Source organism: Leuciscus leuciscus (genome assembly GCF_965113295.1).
Source record: "Leuciscus leuciscus genome assembly, chromosome: 2".
Taxonomy (NCBI): domain Eukaryota; kingdom Metazoa; phylum Chordata; class Actinopteri; order Cypriniformes; family Leuciscidae; genus Leuciscus; species Leuciscus leuciscus.
In genome coordinates this window covers 40,849,102-40,869,871 of record NC_138726.1, presented here as the reverse complement: position 1 = coordinate 40,869,871, position 20,770 = coordinate 40,849,102, and the positions used below count along the sequence as shown (strand labels likewise).

The 20,770-nt window shown below is 37.9% G+C and overlaps 1 protein-coding gene across 3 annotated transcripts in view; it reads left to right on the top strand.

Moving 5' to 3' along the window:
* Window positions 1-20,770, top strand: part of fam189a1 (family with sequence similarity 189 member A1) — a 109,440-nt gene that overhangs the window by 45,008 nt on the left and 43,662 nt on the right. For all 3 annotated transcript variants that reach the window (XM_082162223.1, XM_082162222.1, XM_082162221.1), the window contains exon 2: window positions 9,035-9,091. In XM_082162223.1, the coding sequence (XP_082018349.1) occupies window positions 9,035-9,091 (57 nt within the window). The remainder of the gene's footprint in view (window positions 1-9,034; window positions 9,092-20,770) is intronic.

Genomic DNA, 20,770 nt, shown 5'->3' with positions numbered 1-20,770 from the left:
GGTAAATGTTTGCGGGCAAAATCCTTTTTTTTTTATTTATAGAAATCTGTGTGATCAGGAATTTCACATTAGGCATTCTATAGGCAGGTCAAGTGAATTCAGGTGGTTTGAAAAACTCCAAAATTGAACATCCTGAATCTGCATTTATTGGGTTGTGAATATCTGAGAAGTGACATGCTGTACTGTCAGAGATGGTCGGTGCCTGTCGGTGCAATGTAAAATGAGCATTTATGTGTACACTCTTTTTTATAATTCTAACATTTTTCTCAGTAATACATTTATTTTATTTATTTTTGAAGACTTTAGGGTCTTGTTGCAAAATGTAATTATTTCTTGATTCTTTATTTTGGAGTGTAATCTGACCAGATCATGTTCTTGAGAGGTTTAGTGAGATTCACCAGCCTGATCTCACGGCAATTCGTACAAATTCTACGAGGTGGCTAATTCGTACGAATTCATACGACCTCACTTGTACGAATTAGTAAGATTTTTGGTAAATCGTACATATTTTATGAATTGCCCAATTCGTATGAATTCATACGAATGACCTACCCCTGATCCCGCCCCTAAACCTACCCATCACGTGGGTTTAGACAAATCGTACAAATTCATACGAGTGAGGTCGTACGAATTTGTACGAATCAGCCACCTTTTAATCCCTCGTACGAATTCGTACGAATTGGTCGTGAGATAGCGTTGGATTCACCTATGAATTAGTTCTTAAAGAAAATCAATGGTCAGAGCTACGACTCCAAATAGTTGTTGTGGTTATTACGGTGTTTTAGCTATCGGAGGAGCTCCATGTGTGCGTACTGGCATGGTCTCCAGAGGAGATCTGTGTGCAGAAAGTGGATGAACGTGAATAACGGCGTGTGTGAGAGAGAGAGAGAGAGAGAGAGAGAGAAGGGGGGGGGGGGGGGATGATTGAGATTCCCAACCCCCAGTAACACCAGGCATCCTGCTGTTGTCCCACTGTTTCCATGGCGATGAGGATGAGCTGTTTGTTCTAAGCTCAGAACCGTGTGAGATGTTAGACAGGGAATAATGATTCGTAGATTGAGAGAAAGCGAGGAAGAGGAGGTGAATGACGGAGATAGTGACTTGATGAGAGCAAAGTAACCATGAATCTGTGTATTACATTTTGAATGAGCTAAGAAATTTCAATCACAGTGGCCTTGACCTTCTCCTGTGAGCTCCATTGTGTTAGTGCTGGAATAAACTGCTGCTTTAGAGCTGTTTGAGAGTGGGGGCATCTAATTTGAGTGAAGCTCTCATCTGTGTCTCAAGAGCCCAAAAGGAGCTGAAGAAGCCAATGTGATGGAGAGGTCACAGTGTAAACACAAGCTCTCTTATACACACATACACATGCACAACCCTTTCAACAAAAGAATACCCACCCCGTCATTTTCATTCCTCTAGTTTTCTCATTCCCCATTTTGAGTCCAAAACATATTTTAGTGCAGTTGACTCTTGACTCTAATTAATTCAAGCAATGTTCTGCTATTGGCACAGAACGTACATAAAGGTACAGCTTTATTCATTTGCGAGGTGTGGCTGTGACAGCAGAATGCAATTTCTAAATTGAACACAGCGAGTCATGTGATGGGGTGGTTGCTTTTAAACGAGCCAGAAGGATTTCTCGGCTGCCAGCTTTCCATGTGATATATCTGGAGTTGCCGAATGTCACCATCTTCAGGGGTGGATTTACACTGACACTCTTTTAATCCCCAGATTGTTCAATTTAATTAGAAAAGAGCGTGCGTTTCTCCCCGATGTGTCCCAAACTTGGATGTGTCATCATAAACACTTTGGATTTGCAGACTGGTGTTCTCGGGATCAATACTAAAAGAGTTTCAGGAAAAAAACACTGTTGTACAACATTACTACTGTACTTTCTCAAAAGCTGCTATTCCTATGAGAAGAGTTGGTTAAAATTCATTAGAGAGAAAAATAAAGGTGTGTGTGTGTGTGTGGTCCTGGTAAACCCTTCGTTAATGGGAATAAACGTAATACCAGTAGTTTTTGATCTTGTGGGACCATTTCTGGTCCCCATGAGGAAAACAACTTATAAATCATTCAAAATTATGTATTTTGAAAGTTAGGGGATAAAATGTACAGTTTGAACAGTTAGTTTAAAAACATGTTTACAACATGGAAACCCAACAATAGTTTGGCCCTATTGTTAATTTTAAATTAATATTTTCATAATGGATCAATGTAGAAGGTTCCAGCATTAGTTGAGAAATAATTTCTTTCATATGAACAAATTGACTTTTGACTGAAATAATTAGAATTGAATCAGAAATAGAATCATACAGTTTCAAATCGACAGTATGTGAAATAGGATCTAATCGAATCAGGGATTGTACAGTTGTGGTCAGAATTATTTGCACCCCTGGTAAATATGATCAAAGATGGCAATAAAAATAAATCTGCATTGTTTATCCTTTTGATATTTCATTCAAAAAATTCACAAACATCTACCCTTTCATTGGAGTAAAAGAATTGAAAGTAAATCAGAAGCATTTCACATTATAAAAAACACTTTGGCCATAATCATTGGCACCCTTTTATTAAATACACATAACACACACAGTTTCTGCCAATCTCATGTTAATCTTGAGTACAAAGTATTGCATCCTTCATATCTCCGAAGAGTCTTTAGTTTTATCAGATTTATAAAAGACAGATATGCTGTACCGATTCTTTCCGAAAACAGCCGACTCCGAGTTCCTGGAGACGTATCGTGGGCGAAGCTAAAGGGTCACACACAATACATCATTGCATTATCCCTGGATAACTTTTGATTCACTTTACGTTTGTGCTGATTGGCAACAAAACAAAGACATTTTATGTTGCTTACCGCCTGCAATTCCGACTCATGACCAGCGATATTGTATTTGGCACAGAAATTATTTGTCATACATCCAACAAATTTTTTTAAACTTTGGCCATGTTTAGCATGAGAATCCAACTTTTTAACAGTGTAAATAGAGAATGCAGTAGACATCCCCATTAAAGATCCAGCTGTATATTTGGGCATGTGGGCATGGGGTACTTTTTATCCCTGTTTGCACCAAACCAGTTTAGTGTGTTTGCTGCCAAAAAGCTATTCAGTTTCATCTGACCGAACCCAGTAAACTTCCAGTTTGCAATTTTTATTGAAACCCTCCCTAACAACATAGGCGTTGTTTTATTTTTTAATTTTTTTAAGGCTTTCTGACCCCAAGACTCAACTGATCTCTGCAATTCTCCATCTGTGATCCTTGGAGAGTCTTTGGCCACTCAAACTTTCCTCCTCACCGTGCATTAAGGCAATATAGACACACGTCCTCTTCCTGGCAGATTCGTAACATCTTAAGTTGATTGGAACTTCTTAATTATTGCCCTAATGATGGAAATGGGGATTTTCAAGCCACTTTCTATTTTATAAAGCTAAATTTTTTGCTGCACATCAGAACTATATTCTTTGGTTTTACTCTTTGTGTTTCCTCATATTTATACTCCTATTAAACAAGAAGTCATAGCTTGAAAATTTCATGTTCCTATTCACCCCTGGTGTGCAGCGTGTGCTAAAAAAAAAAAAAATATTAATGGGAATATACTTCAGAGATATTTCACACAATAGAAAAACATCTATTTCATAATGTGATTTATGAATCGCATACACGCTTTCAAATCCAGATTTATTTTTACAGCCATCTTTGATCATATTTACCAGGGGTGCCAATAATTCTGACCACAGCTGTATATCGATACCCAGACTATTATGTGTACAACAAACATTCACAACATTCCTCCCTGCAGGCACCCACCCGTGGAGATACACGACCCCGAGTCGAGTTTCCCCATAACTTGCTCGAAGATGCCTCTTTAGGACGGGTGCTAGCTGTTCCAGATAGATGTTTTTACCTGATAAGAGTGCCCCCTAACACGATTACAGCCATGACAAGGACAGTGATGGTTCTGTAATTTTATTAGATAGAAGCGAATCTGCAGCAAGGTGCAGGTCATCACTTTAGAGAGAAACAACACAAGCTGCCCAAGAGTTCAGCTTCTGAATACCATCTGGAGCTCAATGATACTGTTGGTGGTTCAGTTCAGTTCTCTGGTACTAGAGTGGGTGTGAGCAGAATTGATTTAGTACTCATCCGCCACATCGAAAATGAATGGACAAATCTTTCCTGTGAAAATTGTGAGGATAGCTTTTTTTTTTTTTGACATTACATGGTTTTTATGCCGTATGATTATACGTGTGTGTCTTCGGGGGTTCGCAGTGAAGCTTTGTTGAGCGTAGTGTGTGTTGCATGTTGATATCGAAGGAGTCACTTCGCTCTCTTCCTCTTTGAGGGGTAAATGGGAAATCATTACAAAGCCTGGAAAGTGTCCAGAAAAGGGTTTCCACGGCAACAGAACCACCATTCCCATCCGTCCCTCTCTGTCTCCCTCTTTCTTTCCCTCCCTTTTAGGGAGTGATGTGTAACTGTGCCGTGTCCTCATTCCAGGACCTTCATAAGTCACTCGCATAGCCTTGATGATCATTATCACATTTATGGATACATCCAAATGCTTTTTGAACTCAACTCAAGCAGTATAGAATAAAGGTGATGAGCCATAAACCTTCCTAAGTGTATATGTGAGCATGGATGATGCTTTACACTTTCATAAGTATGCACGCACCTTCATAAATATGTATGCAAATCAAGATGATAGGACACACACCTTCATTAGTATGTATGTGAGGGATGCTACGCTTGAGAAATATGCCTTGAAGTCATTCGCAGGCATTGCAGCGGGCAGTGGGTGTATTCGTTCTATTTATATCTAATAGCACATACTATATGATCATAGTTTCCTTCTTAATTGAGGCAAGCAGACCCCATGTTCTCCATGATGATGTCAGGAGAACGTGTGTGCTTATCACTCGAACCAGCAGGAGAAAATTAGAAATCTTGGTCTCTCTCCAGACACACGACATGGACATCAGTTCAGCTACACATGAGCCCGGTTGAAATCTTCTCACTTTCTTGACCATCCTGCTGACATCACCAGAGGCCTGCTGATGTCATTACTGCAGCCAGAACAATAGTATCAAGCAGCAGCTGTCTAAACAGCTGTGTTGTGATGTCTGTTAGAGTAGAAGTGGTTTGACAGATTGCGGTGCATGTTCTTGTTTTCTTATTTTCATTTGATCCTTTTTGGCCTTCTGGTCTTTTTTTTCTTTTTTTTTGTGCTAAATGTGCAGCTTCTGAATATTTTCATTGCACCACGTAAAAAAGGGAAAAAAACCATCAGTTTGAGAGAATACAAGATTGTGTGGATTATTGATATAGAGCTGAGATGAGAAGATCGACCAAGTGCATTACAGCTAGTTTTGCTTGTTCAGTCTTTCTGTCAAGGGCTTGTTGAACATTGCAGCAGCTTTATTTGATGATATTAGATGTCGTAGTCAATGTACACAAACTTATCTGTGTCTGTGTAGTTATGTATTTACATTTAGGGCACAATTGTGTTATTTATTGGTTTTGTACATTGTTTTGAGAAAATACACTTGTCAAAAGTTTGGGGTTGGCAAGATTTTTTTAAATGTTTTTCAAGACTAAACAGAAATTTTAAATGACCGTTATTTAGTTTAATATATTTTATTCCTGTGATGGCAAAGCTGAATTTTCTGCTTAATATTTTTGTGGAAATTAAAATTAAATTTTTTCCAGGATGCAACACTGCTACTGAATCAAAAGCACAATTCCTGAACGGATGACTTTTATGCAACAGTTATGTTAAGTGATTCAAAACCATACAGCACAACCAGTGTAGTGACTCTGAGTCGGTCCTTTGTAGTGTTTCAGAACCATACAGCATGACCTATTGCCCAAGGATTCCAGACAAAAAATGACTGACTAAATCAAAACCATTCAGAGCGACCTGTGTAGTCCCGTTGATTCCCAAACAAATGACTCAAATGAGCCAGTTCTTTTTATATAATCAAAAACAAGCACCTTTGCTTGTTTGACAGTTTAATTGCATTCATTTTTTCCAAAGATTCTTCCTCAAAAATACCAAAAAAATAAGAAATGGACCATTAATCTCCATCTCTATTTATTCTTTCTTTTGTTTTAAGACAACAGAATTTTTTCCAAGCTGCCCTCCAAAGCTATAGTGTTCAGTTCAAATACTGTGTCTCTTGCTCTCTTAGCCTCTCTCTTGCTCTTTTTGGGGAGGGGGGCTGCTGTATATCACTGCTATGCAAACAATTCACTGTGATTTAAAGACCGTCAGCCACAGCACCCTTACACTCTGCAGACCACATTAACAACACTCAATGCAAACTGCTGCAAGTTTAGGCTTGATTTAGACAGCCAAGAGCAATTTCCCAAACCGCACTGTTTGATCCAGCGCCGTTTGTCCAGTTGTATTCCCTCACATTGTTTAGTCCAGTTTCAGCAGACTGGACTTGAGCTGAATCTAGTCCTCACAGTCAAGCGAGTTTTCATTTGTGGTGTTTGTGATATGGGCTGTATGACATGTACATATATTAGACCGAGCAGCTGTACCCTGGTAATTGACTGAAGGGCTCTCTCTCTCCTCTCATAGCGCTGCTGACTGAGCTAAAAGGCTTTAGTGGCTAATGTCAGTGAGTGGTGAGTCTTAATCCTGTTGAGAGCGCAGCCGAGGGTGAAATCCTTCTTTGATTATTGCTTGCTATCGTTGCCTCTTTCCAGAAAACAATTTCTCCGCAGACTCAACCGCACAGGCAGGGAATCACCGGCAAGGTTTCCCACCCAGGGCACAATATGTTCTCTACTGCACCTCTGGAGATGTAAGGAACATGGGATTGATGGTTGCAGATGTTTAATGACTGCTGTGTAAAACAGATATCCTCAAATAAAGCTAGAAAATGTTGACCCGCATTGCTTTATTATCTTTCTGTACATTATCCAGAAAATTCACGAGTACTGTAAACTGAAGGGAAAAAAATCAAAGTTGTGAATAATATAAAGATGATTTTGAGGGTTCAAATGGTAGCAGCAGGTGCTAATGTGTGTGTGTGTGTGTGTGTGTGTCTCTGACAGTATCTGTGGCATGCTGTCATTTACCACAGACAAACATTCTGACTCATCCCTCGGTATAAATATACATTTTCATAATCTGCGAGTCAGATAAAGGTAAACATATTTGGGTAGCTGTTCATGATAGAGGATTTGTATTATTTCCTAATATCAGGAATGGATCGAAAAAATGTAAAAAAGAAGAAAAATTGCAGGGACTTGGTTCTATCAGTCGGTTATTGATTGGATGTTTGCGGATATAAATGTGATTTTTGTAGTCAATTGTAAGAAAGGGGTGTTGTTAAAGTAGACGATATGATTGTAGAAGTTTGGCAAACATCACTAGAAAGAGTTATGTCATTTCATCGGAAGATTGAGTGACATTTTGATTAAAAAAATTATGGACTCAAAAAAAGAAAGAAAAAAATGCATGTATGGATGAATTGGTCACAGCAAGATTATTTGATTAAAATAGGTTGAATTTCCTTTTCACTCCGACTTTACATCAGCATGCAATGTTGTACTTTTAATCAGGCACTGAATAGAATAACCCCCAAAATTGTTTTAGCCCATAGAATCATTTAGGGGTCCAAGGAGGATGTGATTTTCCAAAGGAATAGAATTTTGCACGATTCCCGAATATTCCTTTCAGTGAGCTCTTTTGTGCAGCTGCTCTTACACACACACACACACACACACACACACACACACACACACACACACACACACACACACACACACCAGCTGGGCCTTTCCTCCCTTTCAATCTTATCTTTAACTGACTCTCAGCATCTTTTTTCTTCACTCATGGTTTCGTTTTTCTCCATCTCTTTCTCCTTCTCAATTGCTACTGAAAGAGGATCAATATTTCAAGAGAGCAAATACAATGTGAATCTTCTCTCACATCATCTCTTTGAAGCATCTGTTTTATACTCACTTTCTCTCTCATAAAACTTAATCTCATGTCATACTTGTTATAGAAGCGTTCTTATGTGTTAAAGAAATCACTTATTAATGGGCCAAGCATAATTTCTGGGAACACATTGTGTCTTTTGTATGTAAGTGTTTTGTTTTGCTATTGTCGCTGCACTAATATAATGTTTATTTGTTTTATTTTCAGGGATTGTTTTTATACTGGGGAGAACAGCAAAGACCAAATCCTGATTTAAAAACTTCTTACCAAAGCTTTCTTTTTTGTCCATTGTTTTTATTTTCTTGTTGTATTATTTATTTTTCAGCACTTTTCCTTTATGTTTGTGGTTGTTAATCCCACAGCTGTGTGTGATTGCACACAATGGCATAATCCTATAATCTACAGATCGATCATTCCTCTTGTCTGATCTGCCAGCAAACACATTCGAGGGACTGAGAATAAGTCAGAATGCACACTAGTCACCATTCACCTCCTTTTACATATGAAGCACTATATATTTAATTCCATGTGTAGCATTATTCATAACCTGAATTTACATTCTAAACTGCTGACAGCATCAGCTTCAGTGCTTACGTTTCATTCCCATTGCATGTGCTTTTAACGCTTTGCTACTGTTGGTTTATCCGAGATGCCACTGTGATTGTAGCACAGCACGAGGTCCCATGGGTAAAAAGTGTGAATGAGGGAGAGAGGCCTGCTGGACATGATGGTTTAAAGGGTGAAGGAGCATGCGAAAGAGAGACTGCCTCCGAGTGGAGTGCTGCTGGTTAATGAAGGGTGAAGGAGAAAAAGATAGACAACAGAAAGAAAGAACAAGTGCTGCGCCGGCTATAAAAGTGTAATCGCACTTTTTTTTTTTACCTCTCCACCATAGCAACAGAATTCCCCCCACAAACCTGATGACTGTATCACTCCCTGCGCATGAAATATTGATAAGTTCACCTGTGAGAGAGTCTCCTGTAATGCTGAGATGTTATTTCACTTTACAGTTTTAAACTGGCCTAGTGAGCTTAGTTCTTTAGTCTCAAAATCTGTTTTCTTTTTGTTTCAGGTGCTTTTGTCTGGACTGATTGGAGTGGTGTCATGGAAAAGGCCCCTTTCTTTGGTGGTAAGAAATGACCTATAGTTATACTAATAGGCATGTGGTGTTTTAGTGTGTGTGTGCATGTGTGAGAGTTTAAGATAACTAATAACAGGGTTGAACAACTTGAATTTGACCTTTTGAAAGTCCTGGAAAACCCATGAAAACAGCCATATTTATGAAAAGGTACTTGAAAAGTGATTGAATTATTGAAAGATAATATATGTGAAATTTGTATTTAATTTTATAGATGAAACAATCTTTTCACGCAAAAGTGAAAAGCAGCACTGCAGCTCATCTGATATAGATATAGAGCCATTTTGCATGGCTATGAGTGTAATATTGCTCATCCAAGTATATAATACAGCTTTCATTCTTCAGGTCAATCATATATTCATGTGGGGAAAATCAGTTTGAAAGCGATATCTTTGTCATAGTATCATTTCAATGGTTAAAGTTACCACAGTCATTGCATGTGCTGCACATTATTTGTACCATTTTGTTTTATTAGTTTATTTTCATTTATCTATTTAACTTTTTTTTTTTTTTAAGATAATATATTGTTTGATAAGTGAGATCTCTGATTGTAGTCCTTGAAAACCAAAAAAGTAATGCTTAAAGTCCTTAAAAGTCATTTTATAGTATCTGTACAAGATACAAGATCTGTAATAACCGTCATAAACATTAAGAGGGACACGTTCCCTCAATATTCTTTTGTTGCTGGACCGATATCGGATTTTTAGTGGTACATTCTATCAATGCACAATATTAAAATTCGAATCATTTTGTTTAAATTCATGAAATGAATTTATGAATTTATAAACTGCTAAAAAAAAAAAAAAAAAAAGTTTAAAATGAATTTTGACATCACAATTTTTTTTACAGTATGAAAAATGGATATTCATTTTGAGATTTGCTAACGATTACATTTAACAGTGTTATTAAATTATTAGTATTTTAAAGATGAACCTGAAAGTGAGCATTAGATGGCAGTCTAATAAATAGGGGAAATTAACATGTCAATCATCGTCCATTAACCATTTCAGTCGAATCTGACTCTTGGTGATTCTGTGGGCCAAATCTCCCCATGCACGAGAGACTGTCCATGAATTTTCTTGGCGATGATTATTTTTCGGGGTAAGTCAATGGGGAGTGTCTTTCACAAACCCTCCCCATTACATGGCTTGGGACACACACATACGCATTCACATCCACGGACAATTTTTAGCACCTCCGGTTCACCTATACTGCATGTTTTTTGGATTGTGGGGGAGAAACAAGAAACTGGAGCACCCGGAGGAAACTCGCGAAGGACTCGATCCAGGGACCGCCTTCCTGTAAGGCGACAGTGCTACCCACTGAGCCACTGTGCTGCCCAGTGCTATTAAATACTAGCTGATAAAAATGTAAAATCTCTAAAATGGGACAAAAATGTCAAAAAATTTACACGGGATGCACAATATAAGTTATTCTATTTAAAAATAAAAAAAAACAGTCATGAATACATGGTTACATCTTTGATTTTTGGATCCATAAACCGTTTTTATGTTATATTTTATTCTCGAAGCCATAGTCATTAGTGATTTGTTTTTTCCATTCATAATATACTGTTAACAGTATGTGGCATGCACATGTATGTTTCACTTACAAAGGGTAATTTTTTCGTCTTTGCCCTCTGCTCTGTCTGAATTTTGCAGTAGATTTGTAGAGTTGTGTGATGCTAAGGCATTATCACTGTGAGCACTATCAGGAGGGAGCTGGAGGGCTTCTGATTGCATGTCATGTAGTGCTCTATAGACAGTGTGAATGTCTGAGCTGAGCATGCACAGATCCAGCCTGGTAGTCAGTGAAATGGGAATGGGATGTAAAGTGTATGCATTGGGTTTCGCTCTGTTCAGCCAGCCGTTCTGCTCATGCATAATTGCAGAAAGGATTGGGCAGGCTGGCTGAATTTTTCATGCCTCTAGTTCTGTGGGATCGGCTGGCTCCGGAGGGAGCATTAACGGAGAATATACAAGTTTACAGATTGCAAAATGGGTGGGATGTTGTTAAATCCATACCCTGACACAAAATCACACACGTAAGACAAATGCATACACACACGGACAATTGCTCTCAGCTATTCATGCAATGGCAGCCACAGCTCTGTACATTAAAGGGATAGCTCACCCAAAAATAATCATTCTATCATCATTTACTCAGACTTGTGTAATTCCAAATGATTTTCTGTCTTACAAGTTTGTCATTGTACTGTTTTGTTGTTGTTTTTCATTAAGAATAATAATGAACCCACCATTCAAGCAGTTGCCACCCCCAAATTACTGCTAATTCGAAAGCAAAGTTAAAATGCGCACGGCTGCACAGGCATTCATGAGCGATTTGAAAGCGAGGTGGAAAAGAGGGAAAAAGTCTGCCCCCCTCCCCCAGTGGTCTATCAGTACTCTATCAGTATCACCAGTGTTGTCGCGCGTTGATTAACCAGTGGCGAAATTTCCTTACCGTCACATCCCTAGTCTCCATTCACTGGAAAAGAGCTGCATGAACAATTTACTATACGTCTCATTTTACTTCCAGAAAAGAAAAAGTCTTGTGTTGGGATGACGTTTTTTAGTTACTTGAACTATCCCTTTAAAGGTGAAGTATGTAAGATGTTTTTATGTAAAAATACATTCTCTTATTCCAGTTTATTGTTCATTCACCACTGCCATTCATGGGTTTATCTCCCCCAAATGTGTAAAGATTGAGCCTCCCAAGCACCATCAAAACACTGAGAGTGGTCCACTCAGATCAGTTAACCTCTCTCCAGCTAAACCAATAGGGAGAGCTTGGTTGATGTGTTACATGGAAAAATAAATCCAGCTTCCGTTACAGAAGTGCAAGCCAAAACTCACTGGATGCTTAAAAACCATATACTGTAGCATCATCATGCATCCGTTCCGAAAAACAAATGTACCAGTTTATAACGTTTTCTTTGATGTGTCTAGTGTAGACAGCCTCATGTTAAAAAATGTGTTAGGTGCAGATAAGTTGGATGGGTTTATTATAAGACGGACGCTCACGTTCGCTCTATATGGAGTGTTAGCCTAATCAGTTGTGGACTCATTATACATCGCAACAAAGATTACAGTATTCCTAATATGTTGGACCTTTTATTGAAAGTGGCATATTTTTAAGTGTTTAGACATACCTTCACAAGAGCTGTGTTTGTGATGTTCGAGTTGCGGGAGGCACAACGCGTGAAAGGGGCGTGTGCAAGTAAAAAAAAAAAAAAGCTTTATTTTTGTAATTCTGCTAGATGCCAGTAGTGTCACAGAAACGACACACTGTGCTTAACCTTTAACCAATCTTTGCACATCAATTTTTCACCATATTATCAGTACTGCCAGCACTGTTCTGATTCAGAATAAACACGCTTGTCTGCTCATTGTATCACTGAAGTGTTTACAAAGTGTTGTAGCAACATAAATGTGATGTATTATTATTTCAAACCATTTGAGATTTGGCAAAAAAAAGTCTTGAGCTGAAAATATAGCAGTATTTCTCCTGTTTTGATGTGCCATGGTTTGCCGTTTTCCCAACTTTTTCTAAGCCTGGTGATTGTACCCTTTATATTTTAGTTTATTTGAACAACATTTTGTATTATGTGTATTATAATGTCATATTTCTCCTCATCTCTGGACTATCACTCTGGGGAGATCCATCTCATCTCATTAGATGTTTGTCTTTCTCTCTCGCTGTCTGTCTCTCACTCTATCAGTCTCTTTTTCTCTCTTTCTCTGTACAAGCCCCTTTTTGTGTCTCTCCCTCAGATGTAGAACACAACTCTAGATCAAAGAATGATTTACAGCATGAGATGTCCATCTGTGGGATTCAGGTAAACACACCATTATATGGCCTAGATGAAGTACTGTAATTTAGCGGCAGACCACAGATTTCATCAGTATGAGGGAATGGACACTTCAGTAGTTTATTGTTTATCTCCACATATTATTTTCTGATACACACTGTGCACATGCATGGAATTCTTTGGGAATTGTTCTTAAATTCCATTTTTTACTTAAAAAACGCCTGGGTGTTTAACTAAATTGCATTTGCTCTTTATGCTCCTGAACACTTTCCACACATACTGTATGCTGTTTTGCAGTCCAGGAAATGTAGAAGTGGTATGATTGACAGGTTTTGTAAGGGGTTCAAGACTGGCTGGCATCCTGAGGAATCCCTCCCAGCTGTAGTCTATTACAGCAATGAAAGCAAAGAAGAGTGCAGGCCTGACAATAGTGCCATCCGGAGTGTTTTCTTTTGACGTCAAGGACTGTCATTGAACTTGCCCCTGTAGGATCTCAAGGGATCACCGATCAGCCGCTGAATTCCACAGTCTTTCCTTGCGGGGCAAGTGTCTCCATTCACATGGGCCAGCGATGATGATTGAGTTATCAATAGGACTCTGTCCATTCAGTCCCATAACAACTGGGTAGCGTGCCACAGTTGAACGCTGTCAAGTTAGAGAAAGATTGATGAGGCTCTCCTTGCAGAGGGGGGAATAAATCAGCTTTTAAAGGTGTTTGACAGAGGGAGGGAGAAGCTGAGTAGCCACATTAATTTTTTGCAGAAATGAAAACGGCACAATATCCACATTGACTGAGGTTTAATAAACACTCTTGTCTTCGAGGCAGCATGGTGTGGCAGGACAACAGCTAGTCAGAAAAGATGACCTTGATAGAAAAACAGGATGAATGAACTTGAAAGGACATTGATTGACATCATCCTCATGTATGCAGCCCTACAAGACTCTTTTGATATTGACAAGTCTGCTCTCTGAGAGAGTATTTATAATATAGTGGCATTAAACCACTCTTTTCTGAAAAGTAAACAGCTAAATTGACATAAATAGCAATGAAAACAGCAAAGCAGCTGTTTAATGGATCTATGACTTTGCACAGATGTGTGAAAATGAACGTGGGTCCCAATTCATGAATTATTAAAGCTTGTTTGTGTCCTTTTTGTCTGAATTGATTTAGATTGATTTTGTGTGTTTGGAGGGTAAGAATGACACACTAGTGGGACTGAAGGCATGTAGAGAGGCCCAGCTCTGCTCATCAATTATTAGTTTTCATTAGGGGTGTAAATATGTGCTTTTTTCCCCCTTAAATGTCTTGTGAATTGTGAAATTTGTTCACAATTAGATTTGAATAGATTATTTTGGTATGGTTCATTTTCCAAGGTATGCTAAACACACCAAAGTAATGTATATGGGCAATTTACATCATTTTAATGTGTCTATGCCAGAAATATGTGTATTTAATGTGTTTAAAACTGGGAAGAAAATACTTATTATATTATTATTATTATTATTATTATAGTCATTGTTGTCTGTGCATTTTTAGTTCATTTTCATTGTCAGATTGGTGTATCACAGTACTTTGATCCATTTTACACCTAGTTTTTATTGTAAATGTCAGTTAGGTACATTTGTTTTGTTGTTGTTGTCATTTCTAGGGATGCATACATATCAGTATCATGATGGATATTGGCCTATATTAGAGATTTATTTTATAAATATTGGACATATTTTGGTCAAAATTGCCAGTCTGGGATAAGAAGCATGAAAACGCAAATATGCTTTAGAGATTTCAAAACATGAATTTCATCCTAATTGCGGGAAGTTATAAATCTAATCTCACTCTGGTGCAGTGCAGTATAGACTAGTTTATTAAAATCAACCATGGACAATCATGTAAGCCCAGTAACAGTATGTATAATATGAGGTCAGTGTGTTACGTTTTGGTTGAAGCAGAGGAGGAAGCAGGATCCAAGTGAAGTAGTCTTTTATTAAAAAAACTCAAAACTTCACATATACAAATGCAAACTCAGGACTGAGACTTGGGAACAGAACAACCACCATGGTGCAACAATAAGAACTGACCAAGACTGAACTAAACACAGGGCTTAAAAACAGACAGACAAGCTAAACAAGATAACAAGGGGGTGTGGCTAATAAGAAACACTTGGGGAGACTAATCAACATAACGCATAGCTGCCAACTTTTGAGTTTTGCTTGGAGTGAGATTTATGAGATTTATTGTGATTGTCAAAACATTTTAGTAACTAAACTGAATTTTATTAGGTTTAGCGACAACATGTTACAATGTTTACATGGTTCAATTTCTGGTAAGCTACGCTTTTTTATTATTTCAATTCAATTCAGTTATTGTGATTTGATTTAATATTGACTCATTTGGATAAATATTAGGTAGGCTACACAAGATAGGCATTCATTTTTCTCAAGAAAAAAACAACTCACCTAATGCTGTAAACATACAGAGAGCCCTATCAGCTGGCAGTATTATTTAAGGTTAAAAAATAACACAAATTAAATATAATGCGGTTTTTTTATTATAATAACAACTTTATTTAATGATATAAGTAAAAATATAATAAATATGCAATATAGTACACATATTTAGCCAAATACACTCTATAGCTCTTTTTTTCTAGGCAACTAACGTGCTATAGCCTATATTATGGTCATTAAATGGCTTTCCTGAGGTAAATGTTATGTGACATGATTGTTCTCCAGCTGTTTTATTGACACCTTTGTTTGATTGATTGGTCGATATTATGTATGAGGAATATACATTTCGGTAAGTTGTACTGTATCTTTCAACAGTGTTCATTCGTGTTTAAAGTTATTTACTATCAGCTAGAGATGATCGGTTCACGTGCCGCTAGGGATCTGTCGCGTCACATTTACAAGCGCCAAAACGGTATTTATTGTCTGAATTTCGTAATAAAAGTGACAGAATCTGAGAGCTGAGATTTTTTTAATATCATAAGTAACCTGCTCTGTCTAGTCTGTCGGTCTCCGTGTCCTCTTTGCTTCGCGATTTTTCTGTGCGTGAGAAAATGGATGTGTGGCGTGAGCGCGTGTGAAGAGTGTCAATTGCGTGAGTCTCACGGTGAATGCGTGAGAGTTGGCAGCTATGTAACGGGACAAGACAGGGGAACACAGACATGAATCATGACACAGTGATATTGAATGCATGTATATTATATACTTACTGCTTGGAGGAACATGCATGTTGTAAAAATACTTTTTATTGCTTTTTCCCCATGTTCGTCTCTGCTTTTGCATTCATTAACCTTTCCGCTGACAGATTCCAGCCGTATACATGCATCTCTCTGAGTACCATGTGATTAATCTGACGCCTATGGGCCGCTCTGAGACTGCAATGATATTACATTCAGAACAGACTCAATCGCTTTCAACTCCTCATGAACCTCATGATATTTACCCTGCACCACTCATATGCTGTACTCCTAAACATTCCTTTAATATTTCCCAGAAACTTTCTCAAGGGCATGTGTAGAGTTTTAGCTGCCTCCCTCCTGTTGGTCCAGTTGTCTAAGGTTGAAAATTGTTTGCGTTTTCTGACTGTTAATCTGGGTTGCTGTCTTTTGTTTGGAGAATATTACCTGAGAGTGTGAGATTTGGAAATTTCATAACCTCTTTGATATTTCAGTCTTATATTGTTTCAAATGTTTTGAGAACTGAACCTGAGGTTCTGGATTAATATTTTATGGTGTTTGGGGTTGTTGTAAGGATGAGTCTTATGGAGCGCTGCCAGAGAGTGTGTGTTTTGTTTGTGTATGTCCCAGGAGTGGTGTGTTTCCTGGTAGAGTGAGTTTTCCGAGCTACGGTTTTTCTGGCTTCCCCTCACTCTCTCTGTCTGTTATTGAATTGCTTCAAGTTCAGGATTGTGTCATCCTGCAGGAGGTGAATGAGTGACTCAGAGTATCCTATTATTGCCTGTGTACGAAGGTATTTTTCACATTTTTGTAGGCAGCACAACCCTCAAAATGTATGCTTTTCAAAAAATCTTTTTTAATTTTTTTTTTATCTAATTTGCATTACCAAATAATTATTTAATGCTTACCCAGGCTGCATTTATTTGATCAAAAAAAATGTAAAGACTAATATTGTGAAAATAATCTTAATTTAAAATAACTGTTTTAATATATTTTTAAATGTACCGGTCATTTATTCTTGTGATGGCAAAACTGAATTTTCTGCAGCAGTTTTCAGTGTCACATGATCCTTCAGAAATCATTCTAATATGTTGATTTGCTTCTCAAGAAACATTTCTTATTAATAACAATGTTGAAAACTGTTGTTCTGCTTAATATTTTAGTGAAAACCATGATACATTTGTTTCAGGATTCTTTGATGAATAGAAAGTTCAAAAGAAAAGCATTTATTTGAGAGAAATCTTTGGTAAAATTACTGTCAATTTTGATAAATTGAATGTGTCTGTTGAATCAAATAATTCATTTCTTTAAAAAAATTATATTATGTTTATTAGTTTAAGCAAAGTAGCCTATATATTATTTAAATAACTTGAACAGCTAATTAAATAAAAATCATGCTTGAAATGGATTACAAAACTTCTGAATGTTACTATATTGATATAGATGTGTTTTAGTTTATTTTAAGGTTTTTCTACAAAACGCCTGTCAAGGGACTGGTGAGGCTCTTGCAGCCTCTTGCAACTACAGGAAAAAGTATATTTAATAAAATAAAAAAAGAGTTCTAGTTGCTGACAGTACTGGATAGTTCACCCAAAAATGTAAATTTGCTGTCGATTTACTCACCCTCAGAACATTCAAGATGCAGGTGTCTTTTTTCTTCTTCAGTAGAACAGAACCGTTGTCTTTGGTGACTCATTTAATGCAAGTCAGTGGCTACCTACTGTCACTTTGGAGTAAAACATATTTATAGGCGAAACATCATGACGATACATTGAGGTCTTGTGAAGCGAAACTATTGGTCTGTGCAAGAAACTGAACATTATTTATAACATTATTGCCTGTAATCCACAGCCTCGGAAAACAGTCCTGAGCATTCTCATGGCAATCTGGAGCGTGAACTTCCTGTCGCATAATGACGTATGCGCGGGAGCAAACTCACACGTGAGCTGACGCTGTGTTTGTTTACAGCAGAGAGGGAGGACGCCTGTGTTTTGTTAATCAAAGTGGTACTTGCTTGTGATTATCCTGGATGCCACAACCTATAAAAAAAAGTAAGATTATGTTCGCTTGTGTGATCTCAATCAGGAAGATTGACTTTCCACAATTTCCCCAATGTTTGAGCTCCTCTGCATACGTCATTATGCGACAAGAAGCTCGCGCTCCAGATTGCCGTGATCAACGGTTTCAGCTAAAAATCTTCTTTTCTGAAGAAGAAAAGACACCCACATCTTGGATGGCCTGAGGGTAAATTAACAGAAAATTTTAATTTTGGGTAAACTATCCATTTAAGTTTGCACTCAAAGAGATAAAAACATAGAGTGAACATTGATAACTAGGTGGTTTTTGGTTGTTCTGATGATTGATGGTGGTACATAATGATAACGCCAAGCCTTTTTTTCTACCCAGCCCTTCAGATTCACTGTTTTACATTGTGTGTCTCTATTAGCTTTGTTAGTACTGTTCTGCAGTCTAATCAGTGATGTTTTATCACAGTTTTGGGCTGGAATCCCATTTGATGGAAAGCAGTGCTGGAATCTACAGAACTCCCATGTTTCCTGTTCTTTATTTATTCCTCTTTTCCAAGAATGAAGTGCCTCTCTCTTTCCACCCGATTAACACAAGTGCAACACCTGAATGTGAGAGTGTCAAGATAAACAATTTAGTCGTTTCTCTTTTTCTGCATCAGAGGGAGCATTTGAATATCACTGTGTGCCCAGTCCCGATTTGTCCTCGTCTCCAAGGCAACCCTGCGGCAGGAAGTCAAGAGCATTCATAATGTAGAGTCCAGCTGGAGGCAAGAGCTTACGGGGCTTTAGCATCTCTTCGCCTCTCTGTCGGTCAAGCTGGCTGATGGGATTCAAAAGCGGCTGAAAATGCCTCAAAATTGTGATCTTGAGATAAATGCTCAGAGCATCGTCTATCGCGGTAGCGTGTGAAGCTTTGTCAGGGTTGGTTTAGCACAGAAGCACCTCAGGGGGCTTTTGAGAAGCAGTGACCAGTAGAAGGACAGGGGATAACATGGAGAGGTGAGGAGGGTGTGATTACCAGGCCAAATGGAGGATGTGACCTAAGTCTCCATTAATGCTGCTGTTAGAATGATGACAATTTGTTGAGATTCCCTTATCGCACTAAGGCAGCAGTGTGAACATACAAACATTTACCATGGCTTTCTGTTGTATTGATGTATTTTGGCAAGAAATGACGCTTTAAAAAATACCATATTTTTATTTAATGAAACTAAAGATTAAAGATAAACATACTTATCAACCAAAATATTTGATTCATTTTTTTTTTTTTGTTTATCCCTATCATTTCTAAAAATCAAAGCACAGTATTTTTTTAATTATTCAAAATTTGATGAATTGATTTTTATTTAATTTATTTTTTATCACATTTTTGCGCCTTTTTGTTTATTTGTTTGTTAATTCATTTTATTTAGTTATTTGTTTTTATGTGGTTCTGAAGCCAAATAAATGATATTTAATATTTAGAAATAAGGTGCCATAATTGGTTGCTATGTACTGTATATTATTGCAATGATACATTTTCATATTTGGGACTTTTATTCAATACCTATATTGTATTTGGGGCTCCAGATGCTCGTCATTAACTTAAAACTGAGTTACTCAACCTCAAAAGCATCTGTTCCTTTTTTTTTTTTTTTTTTTGCCTATATTGGGGGATTTGTTTAATTTGTAGTATCTGTAATAGCAACATTTGAATTATTTATTCACTTCAGCATTTTGCAGAATTGTTGTCATTGTCATCTCTTAATAGATAAAGTACGGCGGATGAGGCATTATGTTTTTCCTGAATAATTTAAGACATCTGACTCGCAGTGGGGTCCAAATTTTGATCATTTAACAGTCAATTACCCCGGATCTTCCCACTCTGTATGCGTAAAATGCACATCGCTGGCATTATGCTCTACTTACAGCTCAGGCTTTCCCTGTCTTTTACAGCCGTCAGCTGTCTTCCTGTCTCAATAACGTGTGGTTTCCGGGAGCCCTGACACTGGCCTTAAATGCCTATTTTAATCAGCTAATTACTAGTAAAATGAGGTAATTAGCAGTTTGAGCCAGCAGTCCAGATGCCAGTCACAGAGGCTTCTCTTTCCCCCAGCTGCCATGGCTGCAGGAAGACCCTCGGTCATGGGGGGAGGAGTTTAAGTGGAAGATTGGCAGGTGAATAGTGCTGGGTGTTTCCTGTTGGAATTAAAGTGAAATTTGTGTTTTATTGTTCTCATTAGATTTATTGTGTCATAACTCCAGGGTTGTTGGCTCGCTGTGCGAGTGGGTAGTGTATTAGACCTGTCTCTGTATGGCAGCACAGTAGGGTGGCCTTGTTCTGCAGTCAAGCAGAGTGTCAGTAAGCTAAGCTGCATTCATTAGCTCTTGTTTGGTTTAGCTCCCAGAGAAAACCGGAAACATCAGGCCTGGCTTTGGACTTTAGACCACTTGGCTATTAAATAAATCGAATATGCTTATTAAATGCCTGAAAATTGATTCCTTTCAAGAGACGGATGAAATTGCACTAGCATTGATTTAATTATTGTTCTTTGTGTTTTTTTTCTGAAGGTGGAGGGTTACATCTGGTGTTGTCTTTCAGTGAGAGAACAAAGCCTGGATGGATTTTATTTTCATCAACAAATAACATTGTCACTGAGGCATGTGTGTCTGA